This window comes from Sphaeramia orbicularis, chromosome 13 (assembly GCF_902148855.1).
Source record: "Sphaeramia orbicularis chromosome 13, fSphaOr1.1, whole genome shotgun sequence".
NCBI classification, from domain to species: Eukaryota; Metazoa; Chordata; class Actinopteri; order Kurtiformes; family Apogonidae; genus Sphaeramia; species Sphaeramia orbicularis.
In genome coordinates, this window is record NC_043969.1 from 46,993,295 (window position 1) to 47,010,259 (window position 16,965).

The 16,965-nt window shown below is 36.6% G+C and overlaps 1 protein-coding gene across 2 annotated transcripts in view; it reads left to right on the forward strand.

The window, feature by feature from the left end:
- The first annotated feature begins 16,428 nt into the window (after positions 1 to 16,428).
- hif1al (hypoxia inducible factor 1 subunit alpha, like) overlaps positions 16,429 to 16,965 on the forward strand; it is a 35,814-nt gene continuing 35,277 nt past the window's right edge. For both annotated transcript variants that reach the window (XM_030151597.1, XM_030151596.1), the window contains exon 1: positions 16,429 to 16,533. In XM_030151597.1, the coding sequence (XP_030007457.1) occupies positions 16,502 to 16,533 (32 nt within the window). In that variant the 5' untranslated portion in view covers positions 16,429 to 16,501. The remainder of the gene's footprint in view (positions 16,534 to 16,965) is intronic.

The following is a 16,965-nucleotide window of genomic DNA, read 5'->3' on the forward strand; positions in this document are numbered from 1 at the left end:
TCCAATATATTTTTTTTATTATTATTATGAGAATAAAGTCAGAATTCTGAATGTCTCTCTTCTACTCCGGAGCTTACATGAAATTTTCACACCTTCTAACCTGTATACACTGGGCCCCCTGGAAATGGCCCCCTTTATGACGCCCCAGCCGATATCTAAGTACATGCATTCCAGTGTCAACCCTTAGCCATCGTTCACTGTTATACTGAGTCCATTTCTCCCTCTTAGTCACAGACACATTCATTCTAAGCCGATGGGTCATTCTGTCCATGGTGTAAACCTCTATTATGAGATCATCAGTACAGTTTTAATATGTTCAGCTGTCATTTTCCTTCTTTTCCAGCCTAAACTCAGCCATTGAACCCTATCAGTGCCAACTTCTGCCAAACCGTTCATGCACAGCCGGTGCAGCCCAGTGTCAAAAACATCCCATAATCACCGAAGAACCTTTAACGATGTTTCTGTCGCAGATATTTTGTAAAACCACTGTAGAGTCTCATCCTTGTGTCCACATACTTTTGGCTGTTTTAAACCTTTATTCCTCTGTCCTACAAACTCAGCTGTCATAATTTTATTTTCCCCCCAAATTAACATTTTGTGCATCAGTTTTAAAGGTGTTGTGTGTAGGATTTAGCAGCATTTACATTTACATGTATGCATTTGGCAGATGCTTTTTTCCAAAGCGACTTACAGGGGAAAAACCAAAATAAAAAATACAAGAATAGATTAAAAGACATAAAAACAGCTGTGCAATTAAAAACCGTGAAATAAAAATACCAAGTAAAACAATAGAATAAACACAATAATACATTTAAAAATGCATCTAGCATCTAGTGGTGAAGCAGCAGATTACATCCAACTGAAGACTCCCAGTTCAAGGATTCTGCAATTTTTACAATTGAAAAAAAGACATTTTACACCCAAAATAGGAGAAATAAATGTATCTAAAGCTGCAAAAAATTAACCCTTTCATGACTTCCCAGCAGGAGCATATTTAAGAATATCTGGTACTCTTTTTTTTTTTTTTTTAATTCTCTTTTTATTAAAAGACGTTTTACAGAATTTGACAGATACACATAAACTATATACAGAGAGTGGGTGTAAAAACAAAAACATGTACAGCAGCTCATTATTGTCTTGGCATACAGGATTTCAGAGTAAAGAATCGATATATAAATAGATAAATAAAAACATAGAAAACACAAAAACATATTTCCTTCATTTAAAGGATTTTGAGTCCATATTCATGCAGTCATCTCAGTGAAATCGGGTCTCAGAGGCCTCACATATGTCACCCATCCCTCCAGTATTGCACTAAATATATATCTGGTACTTTAACTTTACTTTTTTATTACAATAATGCAACTCTCCAATGATGAAATTATGCAAGTATGATGAAGAAAACAGCTTTTATTATTTTTATTGGGTGATTAATTTGGGGAATGGAACTGTTATGTGTAAGTTTATGGAGAAACAGATTAATTAAGAAGAAATGCAAAACAAGTTTGGCCTAAAAAAAAAAAAAAAGTAAAGTAGCTTATGACTCATAATTTTATCCAGTGTAAAGGCTGCAAATATTAAGAGTTTAACAATGGAAGAACGGCAAAAAAGTTGAAAAATAATAGTTTTGTCCATGCGTTCCTTATGTTTTTCTGAAAATCCAAACTCTAATCCAGACTCCAGGTTTAGGAGAACCACTAAAAATACAAAATGTCCGCCTCAGATCCAGTATTTGGACCAGCTCCATCTACAGATATGAACAAAAACACAACGAACCTGGTGATTTTTATAGATTCAACACATGGAACGTCCTGAGTCCACTTCACCTTTAGACTGTTATTTCAGTTCGTACATGAGTAAAAGCACCACAGTGTCATCACCGTCATCGGCTGCTCCTCATTCTTCATAGAGAGTTTCCCACCTGATGCCACTGTGGGGGGTGAACGTTGCCCCCCCCCCCCCCCCATGCATCGGCCACCGCCTTCACCTCGGCCCTCTGTGCATCTCTGCAGAAAGACTGCATCGACCAATCACAGCTCATTTCTCCTTTCTATCTGTGACCTTGAAGCATCAAGGAGCAAACATCAGGCCAGGCTCCACCCCCCCCACCCACCAGGCCGGCCCTCCTCATTCCAACCCCCCCCCCCCCTCCTCTTTCTCATGCAAAGACACTGCAAAAGCCACGGCCGTTGTATTTAAGTTATTTATTTTATCACGAGACTGTGTAGTAATTTATACTGTAAATACTGAAAATACTCTATAAATACAAAAAGGACAAGTGGAATATGGAACTGGACGGCGAGGACACAAAAGGAAAACATGGAAAAATGAAGAATATTAATATATGAAGATCCTTCTATTGTACATAGCAACCACAGTTAAATCTGAATGTCTGCTGTTTTAGGGAACTTGAAGATGTCAATGTGTTTTTATTTTGTGTGATAGAGTTTCTCCAGTTTGTCCCTGAACGCGAACCGGCTCCGATCCGTCGACGGCGGCGTTTGGGGTCCAGTTAGAGTCGAGCACAGAGAGCGAACCCTTCGAAGTGGCTGCTATTTGTACAGTTCAGCTGCCTGTACACGTCCATAGGTCTAAATAATGGTCATGATTCTGCTAAACAAAAACAAAAAAAAAAAAAACAACAAAAAACAGCATCTTAAAGGAAAACCTGCTCACATGCAACACAGTCAACACACACACAAATCTGCTCATGGTGTAGCATCTTACACACAGCGTTTGCCAGTCCATTCCTGTTGCACCTGAATTGCCTCCTGCAGGAATTTGCACATGCAGTGACCGCCGGCGACGCTACGGGGCGATGGCGTCCTGTTTGATCTGAGCTCTGTGCAGAAACAGCTCCAAAAACCAAACATTCAGACCTGATCTGCTTCCATTCAGGTCTTTGGTTCTGCTTATTGATCCTTGTGTGGAAGCGATCGACTCAGCAAACATCGATATTGAGCTTATTTTTACGATGACGTTCTAATATCAGATCCAACTCAGTCTGCTGCGTCTTAAAACATCTGTTTAATACGGTCACTAATTATCATACATTGTGAGTTACATGCTAGCAGTTAGCATTAAAACAACATGGAATCAAACAGAAAACATCAGCGTCTACTTTCAGCTAAATCATATTAATATTGGTTTTGGTCCATGATTTCAATTTAATTGCATCAAAACTATTGATTCTTTTTCCAGTTGTTTAGTTGGTATTTGTGTGACAAGAAGGGCATTATGTAAAAAAATTCAATTAAATCTTTTTTTTTTTTTAATATGGGTGATTCATGATTTTAATCAATTATTTTTTTGGCTACATGAACTGAATAGAACATACTCTTTCTTTACTAAAACTACACATTCACAGTTAATATATTACTGATATAAACAGGTTGCGTGTTGGGGTTTTGTTGATCAATAAATTCCTCCAAGTGAATTTTCAGAATGTAAAACCTCAGTTAATCAGATTAATTCGATATCTTACTCGGTCCTACTTTTAACACTTACATCCAATTTGTGCTGCTGGATCACAGATATTTCTTTTGCACTTTTAAGTTGTTTTTGTACAAGATACTCAAAAATAAATCAGTGTTTGAGCTGCAGTATATCACGGTGAACATGGAATTTTGGAGAAGTACACAGGAAGTACCACACTGAGTAGATTCAGGGCAGAAATACAACATAATACACCCTCAGAATACTTTGCTTTACACAAACTTTACTACCTTTTTACTTTCTGTTCATGTTATAGCTGCCCTTAAACTCATATGTAGACTTACAGGATGCAAACATATTACTGTATCAGGCACCAAAGTTCATCTGGACCCTTCTCACAGCAGTAACAACAGTATTTTAGCTCATTTACAAAAGCTTTATACAAAATAATCAATGCAAACACTGCATTTAGAATATTCTCACTACTAATTAGTTGACATTTACAGCTGCAGAAATACAACTACGCAAAAAAAATCTGTGTGATGTCAAGAGAAGTGGTAAAATATTGTAAAGTGCTAAAAACTTTACTATTTTTAATGATAAAGTGCTGCTGAAGAATAGTATTTTAATGCTTTGGTACTCCTGTGTGCTTCTCCATGATCTACTGTAGGTCAAACGCCAACTATAAACACCTCATACAAAAATCTGAACTATACCTTTATTTTTGCAGGTAAAATGTTTTAAAAAATGTACCTGATCAATTAGTACGATACATAATAAGCATTCCAGAGGGATGATGAAGTGATTTTGATGCAACTAGAATGAATAAAACTAGCAAAATCTAACATTGCAACGACCGCAGGAGATGCGAAATTATATACATTTTACATTTACTTCACTTTTTTTTTTTTTTTTTTTTGCGAAGGATTAAATACGTACGCAATAGATGTAGAACCTCGTCTCAGTGCGTAAACTCTGTTCGTACATAGGAATAACTGAGCCCGTTTACATCCACACTCAAACTCTGATCATTCTCTGATTTCTGGAGTAATCAGATTATTAGTGATCATGTAAACAGTATAATCTGATCTGTTCTGTCACATAACAGCACTAATCTGATTATGAGAAATCAGATTAACACACCTGGATTTCAGCCTAACACTCCGATGTCTTTATGCATGTAGATTTATTTAATCATTTTACATCTGCGCATGTGTAAAAATGATGAAAATGACAGAAAACAGATGTAACGCAGACAAACTTGAGCAGAAGACAATAATATGAAGTTTGATTCTGCCGCCACCATGTATGTACGTACTCCGAAATCCAATAAATGCACTAAAACTGGGTTTTTTCATTATTTCTGAAGTGCACGTAAACGCATCAGATCTGATTATTAGAATTATCTGATTTCTCCCAGTTATCAGACTTTTATGGTCATGTAAACGGGCTCAGTGAGGTGCATTAATATTCACATCCAGTTCTCCGTGCCCTTCTTTGCTCATTGATTATGGAGATGTTTGTTCTGTTTCTACTTTATTTCTGTCCTTTTTTCAGGCTGATTCACCTCCTGATTCTGGTTTTTCTGCCGTACGTGTATGATAAGTGTTGTCAGCCGAAGCTCGCGCTGCAGCAGGATTCCCATCAGCCTTTGGTGTTTGTTCTGTAACTTCTGGAGCTACCTGTCTGTGTCCGTCCTATAAATAGCTGAGCAACTTGTGGGACTGCAGGAGCCAAGGTTACGTCCTTGGAGCAACACAAACCGGCAGTTTCCTCGCCGTGCGCGTCATCGCAGCCTGTAAACTCGCTCACTTAGTTGTCATAACAACAGCATGTCCTCGAGCGTGTCCCCGCCGGGCTTTGGGTTCAGTCTCTGATTCACAGATGCATTAAATGCGTCATCACGATAAAAGCGGCTCGTTCAGTATTCGACACATATGTAGGCAGCGTATGACTTTCATTCCAACCTCAGTCAGATCCTAATTATCTCTAATCCTTTAGTCTTTCCGTGTTTATGCACCTGAATCACTTCCCTCACGATGAACAACTTCATAGACGACTCCATCTTAAACACAGTCCATTTGTTTACATAACAAACCCAAACGTCACTTGGGTCTTTTCAGAAAATTTGTCGCAAAGTGCATTGTGGGAATGGCGACCAAGCGAAAGCGGTTTCTCATAGATTCGCCAAGAAAACGAACCAGATCGTTACAATGTAAACTTGTCCAGTCTACCAGGGCTGTTTAAAAGAATGAGTCTAGTCGGTGGATGGAGGTAAAGGTGACATTTGGGTTCAACATTAACAAAGACAGCAGCCACTTAATAATAATAATAATAATAATAATAAACTTTATTTGTATAGCACCTTTCATACAGAAATTGTAGCCCAAAGTGCTTCACATTGATTGAAAAAAATACAATATTAAAATACATTTAGATTTGATTAGAAATACAATAAAATAAAAATAAATATAAAAACAGCGCACATTAAAATATTTGATTATGCATAGAATTTTTGAAGTGCAAGAAATAAGATGAAATGTGAGAGAAATACAATAAAATAAAATTCGATAACAGCTGTTTTTACACAGCAGACACTTTTACACAGAGATCCCAGAAAAAAGGCGAGATGGTGATCCTGACTTTTTTCCACTCTTGACTGATTTCCACAGCCAAGACAAAGGCGTACACTGCAAAAATCTAAATGTTATCAAGTGTATTTTTCTCATTTCTCATCAAAATATGTCATCACACTTAAAATAAGACATAATCACCTAAAGAGCAACTTTTCAGTGAGATATTGTTTTGTTTATTGTTTATACGGATCCCCATTAGCTTCCACCATAGTGGCTGCTACTCTTCCTGGGGTCTGTTAAAATACAAATACAGTTACAAAATACATACACAAATAAAAACAAGTTTACAATTCATTGTTATCATGAAAATATATAAGAGCTTATTTTTAGACAATAGATCTGGAAAATCTTATTTCAAGAAATCTTACCAAGATAATTTTCACTTGTTCCATTGGCAGATTTTATAGCTTGAATTAAGCAAAAAAAAAAAAAAATCTTGAATTAAGCTAAAAAAAAAAATCTGCCAATGGAACAAGTGAAAATTATCTTGGTAAGATTTCTTGAAATACGATTTTCTAGATCTATTGTTTAAAAATAAGTTCTTATATGTCACTGAAAAGTTACTCTTTAGGTGATTATGTCCGATTACCTCTGCCAAGGACAGCAGAGGTTATGTTTTCGTCGGGGTTTGTTTGTTTATCTGTTTGTCTGTTAGCAAGATAACTCAAAAAGTAGTGGACGGATTTTGATGAAAATTTCAGGAAATGTTGATAATGGCACAAGGAACAAATGATTAAATGTTGGTGGTGATCGGGGATGTGTGTGTGTGCTTTTCTAGTTTTAAGTGTGATGAGATATTTTGACTAGAAATGAGAAAAATACACTTGGTCAGATTTAGATTTTTGCAGTCTAACAAAGGTGAGACAGGATGGACTTTTACACAGCGGATCTGTGTTCCGGAATCAAAGGGGCGGAGACGCAGCGCTCGTTTTTAAATCCACCCGGTGCTGGAAAGACAGTGGGGGCATATGGACGCACTGGCATGATTCTGGTGCTGCAGCTAAATGCCATTTTCACCCATGGCATGTAGCTGCAGCACCACAATCATGCCAGTGCCTCCACATGCCCCCACTGACTACCCCCGCGCTGGGCTTCACCGTCTTCAAAACGTCAGGTGTTCCTTTTCCATATCATTCTGCAGTCATGATCCCACCTTTATCAGGGCTCTGTTTCTACCTCCAGTGCAGTTACAGAGCTGCGGTAAAGGTAAATGATCTACCATTGCATTTACACAGACGTCATTGCGGAATAAATGCGAAATATTCCTGCAACAGAACTGCTGTGGAAAAGGGGCTAGCAAAATTACTGCTGCATGGAACTCATCAGATAATGTTCAGTTGAGGAATTTAGTCCCAAAACAAAAAAATACTTGAACACTGAGGCTGAGATGCAACAACAATCGATGAATGATGTTGAACCAAAACTTTAATTAAACTTAATTCTGTTACACCAAAACTGTGTTAAACTCCAATTAAACTGTGATCCATATTTAACTTTACTTTTACACTTTTTACTTGCTGCCAATAGTATATTCATTTCCTATCATTACTATTCCAGTTTTTAAACACTTCATCACCCAAATACAAAGTTTCACATTTGAAAGGAATCTTTTTTTTTTTTTAATTTCAGATATTAACTCTGGTCAACATTTAGACAAAGTAGGCGCTGATAATGCGACTTAACCCTGGATGTCACAAATAAAAAATGGAAACAAATTAGTCCAAAGCTCCTGCAGAAACATGTCAGACTGTGGAGGCGATGTAATCATCTAGAGCACAGGTGTCAAACATGCGGCCCGCCGGCCAAATCCGGCCCGCCAAAGGGTCCAATCTGGCCCGTAGCATGAATTTGTGAAATGGAAAAATTACACTCAAGATATTAGCGGTCAATCCTTTTACTTAAGGGGCCGTAAAAAGCCCTACTTTAGTCTCAAGTGGGTCAGATCAGTAAAATACTACCATAAAAACCTACAAATATTGATAATTACAAATTTTTCCTCTGTTTTAGTGTAAAAAAAAAAAAGTGAAATTACATGAAAATGTGTACATTTACAAACTAGCCTTTCACAAAAAATATGAAAAGCTAGAAATTTGTTAAGAGAAGTAAGTGCAATTTTACTAATATTCTGCCAGTTACTAAAATATTTTGTAAATTTGTAGATCCATTGTGATCTGTAAGTTGTAATGCACATTTACAAATGATAAGCAGAGGCAAAATATAGTTAAAAGTGCACTTATTTTTCTTTATAAATTTCAGTTTTTTCATGGTTCATGTTATTCACATTTTTAAAAGGACAGTTTATAGATATAAACGTTTCCATAATGTAATTTTACTTTTTTCTCTATAAAACACATTGAAATGTTTGGAGTTGGCATTATTTATATATTATTATGTTATTAATTCTCTGGTCCGGCCCACTTGAGATCATATTGGGGTGAATGTGGCCCCTGAACTAAAATGAGTTTGACACCCCTGACCTAGAGCCTCCTAAGACCCAGCGAAGAGTTTCCCATAAAGACCCAAACATCCACCACCGACCACAAACATGTACTGAGCTAAACTATTTAATATCTGTTGATCCACTAATCCTATCAATACACGGAAATAATTGGTGTGAAATGCAGTTATTTATCTTTTCATGGTCATCAGATAGGACCCATTTGGATGTTCATAGTCTCCGTAGTTACCATGGAAACACTGTTATCCTCTACAACATTGATTCACCAGTAAAACCCATGGAGTTGGATCAATGACAGTGGATGGACACACTGAGTTTATGTTCAGTTAATGATAAAAGTAACTTTTTCTTCAGTTTTCTGTTTCTGATATAATAACCCTCAACTTTAATCTGAGCTTTTACGAACATCTGCATCATCAGTGAATTAAATACAGGAAAATACCTGATTTATTCTGATGAAATACAAAATGCAGAGGATAACATTATAAATAACCGGTGATAAATCATTTAAGAAAGGTTTGATATAGAGATAATTTCATTTGGGAACTGACATAAAAGTAACAGTGGGTCTTTATGGGTTAAATAAAGAAAAACAAAATTCTACCGCAAAGGACATTCCATAAAAAATTTTCAAAAATGCATCTGAAAAAACGGTTGCATCATGATGTTTCCAATATAGGCAATTATTTCATTAAAAAAAAAAGCCAAAACAGTGTACTTTCCTGGGTCTCAGGAGGATAAATATGAACAACTCCGTCTAAGATGATGAAAATATGATAACACTGGGTTGCAAAAAATGTTTTTTGCAAGTTGTCTAGGTTTTTTCAAGTGAATTAGGACCATTTTGCACCGCTAAATCCAAAAATGACATCTGTTTTTCTCAATCAGGTCAGGTTTTTTTGCTAATTTGATTTTGAAAAATTTGATCTTCTCACAAAATATAATAATTAAAGGTCCCATATTATGCTATTTTTCAGTCATGTCATATAGGTCTCAGAAGCCCAAAAACATAGTATTTAAATTTGTTCGCCCCAAAATCATCCTTTGTTCGGAGTTTCAGCGGTCGAAAAAGTCCCTCTGACCAGCCCTCCTCAGAACAGGCTGTTTCTGGGCCTGCTTCCGGGTACGCAAATGAACGCATCTGTCCACGCCCACTCCCCCTCCCCTCTCTGGGAGAGGACGCGGTTTACGCTAGCGTTCGCTGTTCTGAATACACAAGTCACCTGTCTTGTGTATTCGGTGTAACGGCGGTGTTGTGTCGGGTTCGTGGCCCTGACACGGAAAGACGCCTGCCACCACTAATGCAGGCAGCTACTAACAAGCCTGATGCTAACTGTACTGATGCCAACCACAAAAGGCCCGTGTTCAGAGTAGTTCTGTTCAATGTCTCTGGATATTATCAGCTCTTGCATGTTAACGGGGACGCAAACGTTAGCAGCAGTAACCGAGCTATGTTAGCTGCCATGCTAACGTTAGACATACACATCAACAACCACCATCTTATCCGTAATGTAGGGTTATGCAGTAAAGATACAAAAAATGATCAGAACTTACATCTCCCACACTTGTACTTGGGTCACGAAGCGTTGGTACTGCGTCCTTCTTGGTTCGGAGTCTTTGTGCTAAGCCGGAGCTGTATGGGCCCATGTTCGAAAAACACTCGTCCATGAAATGCCGGGCACACACATACAAGTGTTTGGGAATGTTGTTTGGTCCATGAGCATCAAAGATAGAATCCAGACACTTTTTACGGAGAGGCTCGGAAGTGGGGAGCAAAAATAAACTTTCGTGTTGGTGTGTGCAGCCAACAACACCACAACCTGCGTGTCTCGCCTTCGCCATGTTTGTTGTCCAAGAGGTACTTTACCAGGGCGGGGGCACAGTCAGGGGGAGGAGTTAAATCCGCTTATGTCGTCATAAGCAGACCCAACTCAGGGTACGTTTACACGGCAACACTAGGATCTAATTCCGCAAAGATTTCTCCTTTGCGTTATAAAATCATTCGGCGTTAAGACGAAGCCACTATGATAACGATCTGCGTTAACATGAGTCCGCGAGGACGGCTGAATACGCTGTAGTGGCCATGCCAGACCAGTAGCTGGCGATCTCCTAACTGTCCTCCTTCGATGGTACGTTTGGGGTTGACTCTGGCATTGGCGAATATAAGAAATGCGTCTCCGCTGGTAAGAGAGTAGACGCAGTAAGTCTAACTTTTGGTGGAGAAGCGACAGCAAACTGAGCACAGTTAGCAGCACGTATGTTGTTCTGAAACCGGCCATTGTTGTTGTGGTTGTTCCTTCTTTTTCTGCAGCTTTATTGTGTCATAGAGGCTGGCAAACCAGCTTGGAGGCGCATTACCGCCACCAACTGGCCTGGAGTGGGTTAACTGGCGGTTCTTGGCTGCGCGCGCATGCGGTGACGTCATATTTTACCCCGGAACGCTCCGATTCGCGTTAACACGGAGCTGGAATGCGGAGCGTATCGATAACATTCCACCCTGGACCCTGGTATCAGAAGTTTCCGGATTCAGGCACTCTAGGCACCGTTTCCATGTTAACAGAAGGCTCATCCGCGATGAAATCTTCCCAGAGTCGACTGAATCCTACGGCCCCTCAAACTCGGCCGTTTGCGCAGGCATTTTCACAACATGTGGTGTAGCAAGGCAGGGAGGAAACAGTTTTCAAATTCAAACCTCAATGAGGCTACTGCAACACACACTACTATAAGAAAAGTTTCACAAAGTGAGATTTGCATAATATGGGACCTTTTAATACCAAAATAAGATTGGTAAGCACACTTTATGAAACTTGTGACTTGATTCCTGTTAGGTACAATGGTGTATTCACCGCAGATGGAGCAGAATACGTCAGCCTTATTTTTGCAAGATCTTCTAGTCGAAGCCATTTCATTCACCTGTAATATTAAAAAAAACATTAATCATAAATTGGCAAAAGTAAAATCTTCAGAAGTCGTTTATTGCAAGAAATATGAAAGAATTTTGTATCATATGATGTGAAAATGCCCATAAATGTAAGCAAAAATGTTAAAAAGCCAATATGTAGCATAGTTCAGAAAGTTGACCTGATTCAGCAAAATTAATGTGATTTTTGGATTCAGCACACCAAAATTATCCTAAATCAGCTCAAAAAACTTAAACAATAAATTTGTTGTTGACCAGTGTTATATTCCGTTTCTACAGCGTCCAAACTTCTTCCACATTTGACCTTCATTACCACGGTGCGACCCAGTCTCAGTATTTAACATATAAATAACATTATTGAACCAAATCAATGTGTTTTAAATTGTTCATCTCCAAAGACGCAGATTTTATTTGGGTTGCCAAATACATTTGCATCTCAAACCGTTCAATGGAAGCGTCCTAAAGGCTGGCACATGTTCTGCTGGATTTACTGATAAGAGGAAAAACCAAGAGGCTGGATTCATTTATTCAGTCACATTTTCACACTTTTTCAAGATGTGAGATAAAGCTGTGATTTCTCTTCATTGATGCACAAAGTTCACAGTTTTTACATTTACTGTGAATATGGTGGCAATGAGTGTAAAGGAAGTTAAAAAAAAACAAAAACAAACGTGGACTTGAATGAAACAAAAGCTGAATCTGAATTCCAGGTGTTTTTTCTGCACAGACTCGTTCATTTCATTCCGTACGTGTTCGTTCACGTTGTGCTCATGTGTTTTATTTCACCTCAGAATCGAACAAGACGAGTGAAGACGCTTGGTTTGATGCTTGTTTTTCCACATACACACAGATACATACATGTAAATCACACGCTTTCACACAGTTTTTGCCTGTTCTGGTGGGAGTTTCAACAGCAGAATGACGTCACTGTATCCAGTTTGTATATGGAGACCCGTTATTAAAAGTTAAACCTGAAACACACGACTCCTGCTTTTATTTACCAGGAACACTGTTCTGCATCAGAACAGCTTTAGTTTGTTCATTGTATTGATTATTTCGTTCCTCATTTTGGTCTTTTTGTTTATTTTGTTCATTTTGTCATTCGCTTTTGTCGGGTTTTTTTTAAGTTGATCATTTCCTTTTCTTTATTTTGTCCCTTTTGATTATTTTCTTCATTGTTTTCATCATGTCTGTTCATTGATTATTTTGTTCATATTGTTGACCATTTTCATTCATTTTAATCCTTTTTAATCATTGATATTAATTTTATTGAGTGTTTTTTTGCTCTTTTAATTTTTATTCATTTGTTTGATTTTTTGTGGGGTTTTTTTTTACTGATTATTTTATTTTGTTCCGTATTTTGTCCATTTTTTTTCCCATTTCCTTCATTTTTTTTTTTTTTTTTTTTTAATAATTTCTGGTCATTTACTGATTAATTTGTTCATTTTGTTGATCGTTTTTGTTAATTTTCTCTTCTTGATCATTGATATTAATATTATTGATTGTTTTGCAGATTTTTCCCCCCCATTTCACTGATTATTTTCAAGTTTGATCTTCAGTGCATTGAGTTTTTAGGCTGATTTCTACATCTTCATGTTTAATAAATTCTCAATGTTGTCATTATCAGCAATGATAACATTTGTAAAGGTTTGCACCTCATGCATTTTTTCACTCAGATTGAGCTTTTTAGAATGACTTGAGTTTAGCTTTCTTTTTTCTTATAACACTGATTACTTTTTTTTTTTTTTTTCTACCACAAGGAACAAAAAACAGTGAATAAAGTATAAAGTGCAGGTAAATCCAGATGTAACATCATCATCTGCACACACACGGACTGACAAGGTTAAAGATCAAATAGAATATATTTATACTTACACATTTTGGAAATAAAATATGGAATATAACTAAGCTGATTAGTGCATTGATATGTGCATACATTTAAAGAGAATGAATAATTTCTCAATATTAAAATATCAGACGATTAACACCAGGTTAGTGTGGGTTCCAGGTCTAACTTTTACTTTGTAAAAGGTCAGTGCTGCATGTATGTATGTCATCCTGGTGAGAAATTAACATTTACTATATATATTGTGATTTTGTGACTACATTCTCAAACAACTCAGATGAATATGAAGCTGTAGTGATTTTACATCCATTTTCCAGCCACTAGAGGGCAGTGTAGACAAATAGTCATTTTCACTTTTACACAAACGCTTTGGCTAAAAACTACACCTGTGATTTTCTGTTTAAATTCACTCTAATAGTCTTAAAGAGGACATTTTCACTTCCAGTCTTTGAATATTAATTAATTTTCAACTTCATAAATATGATATTTTATTTAATTCCTTCACACGATCTAATTTTAGCCTTAAAACATGTGTCTTCAAATGATGAACCATAGATTTAGTCAGTTATCTGAAATAATAAAACTACTAACAACTAAAACTCCAACCACTCATAAATTACTTTTTTTTTTCTTACATTTGTTAACCCTTTCATGCATAGTGGTCACTACAGTGGACAGTTATTCTACAGCTGTTCTCTTGTAATATTCATGGGTTTTGTTGTTTTAGTTGCATATCAGCCAACACAGTGGACACTTATGCGTCATCCCATACACTGACATTCATGCCGTTACTGTAACTTTGCTGTTCATGATCAGCAGTGACATGTTTTACTGTAAATCAATTGCTAATTGTTATTAGACTGTAACTGACAGGTATTTTTTAAACAATTTTTTTTTTTTTTTTTTTTTGCATATTATCTCCATGCAGTGAATAATAAACATTTGATTAGCACAATTAAAAATGTTTTTATTGCAAAGTTTTCCATATCACTTTCTAATATTAGATTTTTAATACATGTTTCTTTGCTTCAAAAATGAAATACATGGTGTCCAGCTGAGTGGAAATTTTTGTAATTTAAAAAAAAAAAAAAAAAAATTGATCGCATTGGTTTTTTTTTTATGTCTAAAGGTGAATAAAAACACTCCGGAAAAAAATCTTAACTAAGGTTCACATAATTCATGCATGAAAGGGTTAAAAAAAAAAAAAAACCTCTGGGGAGCATATCTGGATGAGATTCAAACACATTACAATCACCTCCTGCATCCTGGTGAAAGAAAATGTGCCTTTTCATCAAACATCTCAGTCATTTTCCGAGTTTGTTTGGACTCCCTTCCGAGTAAACCCGAAGGAAGCCGACGTGACCCGAGGAGATGCATCAATGGAGGCATCCGCAGGATCACGTGACCCAGCCCGTCCCCGGAAGTGAGTAAAAAAACAGTCAAGTTACACCGGAAGTAGAAGTAGACACGATAGAAAAGTGGAGATGTAGACATTATGATGGGTTTAAAGAGGCGAAATAGGTTGTATTTTAGTGGTTAAAGACTTGAACAGAAGGAGAAATGGAAAAATTACAGGCTCTAAAAAGTATGAGTCTAAGACATTTCCAGCGGCTCTTTGTGTTTAAAGTGAACAGGAAATCCCACCATATCAGCTAACATAATATGCAAACTATGAAACCATAAAGTATATCAAATTTAATTTAAAACAGTAGACTGAAATATAAACATTATCCTCAGTTTAATGCGCAGATCAGTTTTCAAAATCAGCAGCAGAACTGTCAACATGAAGAGGTGAGACATTTTTTGAGTCTGAGTCAAAGCATCACTTAAACTTATGTTTGTCAGTTTAGATAATAAAATAATGTTCCAAGTAAATAAAATGAGTAAAACTTTTGAAGTTTCAGATGGAAAATGTGTAAATATAAAGACTACACACCTGAAAGTCACTGAGCTGCAGTCCATGGAGCTAAACTAGATGTTTCTTTGTCATCTTTAAAGACAAACTGTGACTTTACTGACTCATAAAAATCTATATTAAATTAACAAAAATCATACGTGTATTTGAAGGCCCAGTCAGAATGGGATCAATACATTATTTGTCACCCACTGTTGACAGGTCTGTTTCAGATGATCAGGAGGTTTTCATCTTATTGCATCTGTTATGTCCTTTTTGTCTTGTGTCTTTTACTTTTTCTTGTGGTCCTTGATTGCATCTTTTTTATTATTCTCATCTTGTATTTTTGTCTTTTTACATCTTTAAAAGATGATCATCTTGTTGCATCTTTCATATATTTTTTGTTTTACAGTGTATTTTATGTAGGTTTGTTTTCATCTTGCTGCATCTTTAATGTAATTTTCTGTTGCGTTTTTTTGTCGCTTTCATCCGACTACATGTTACATTATTTCCATCTGTTATGAATGTCTTTAATGTTATTTGTATGTTGTATTGTATTTGCATGTGTGGTTTTTTTTTTTTTAATTATTTGCATTTGTTTTTGTCTTGTCTTTACATTATTTTTGACTTGTGCCATTTTTAATGTGGTTTTTATCTTGTGTTGTTTTGTTGTTGTTGTTTTGTTGTTGTTGTTGTTGTTGTTGTTGTTTTTTACGTTTTTGTCTTGTTACATGTTTTACACCTTTTGTTGTTCTCTTCATTCTTTCACTGTTTTCATTATTTCATCATGTCTTTTACTTTTGTCTGGTAATGTCTTTTACATTGTTTTCATTTTGCCATATGTTTCATCCTATTGTGAGAAAACAAACACTCATGTAACTATTAGATATCTACATAATTCCTAAACACTTCTCTTTTTTTCATGTTTATTATAGGCTATAGCTTATATATTACCACCTGTAATTTTTTTTTTCTTTCATGTTTAAGTCATTTGCAGCTCCAGTAAAAAAAATATGATTGGTCATTGTCTGTAAATAATGTCAATAAACATCAAATCAGATCAGTTATGATGTAGATGCTTCTCTTCTTAGAATTTAATAGCATGTTGTAGGCTATAAATACCACATGACAACATCCCCAGATGAGATACAACATCCTGAAAGCTCCTCCAGGGAAAAGGCAAAACTCATTCTGATTTTTATTTTGAAAATCCGAACCGGAAATGGCTCTTTCGTAGGTCTCGTGAGGACTTGACTCAGCTGGTGTCCTCAGTAAACAACAATAATCGGAGACAGAGTGGCGCCCGCGCAGGATGGACATGGACAAGAAAGACGACGGAAAACGGTAAGATTCCACTTTATTCCACTTTTATTTAGTCAAACTCCAGTCTTATTTTTTTTTCTTCTTCTACACTTTCATATTCTTATCTCGCGTGCCTTTCTTTCTTAATAAGCACGAGACTGTGACCTACACGAGCGTCACGGGTCCGCGTGCAAAGCCAGTGGGGGTTTTATCCGTTAAACACTAGTGAAATGGCGTCCACACACCTGAGCAAAACACTCCTATTACACTGTCTAATGTCTGCAGATGTGCACGTTTTATAAAGCATTACTTGCAGATACTGAATATGAAGGGGTGTGTCATTATCAAAACATGACTTACGGTGATTTATGGTTAATTTAACGATTTATAGGGCACGAATATAAATACCCTGAAATCCAAAATGTCAGCCTTAGTGGATCATTGCAGGACAGGACAAGACTTTATTACTTTTGT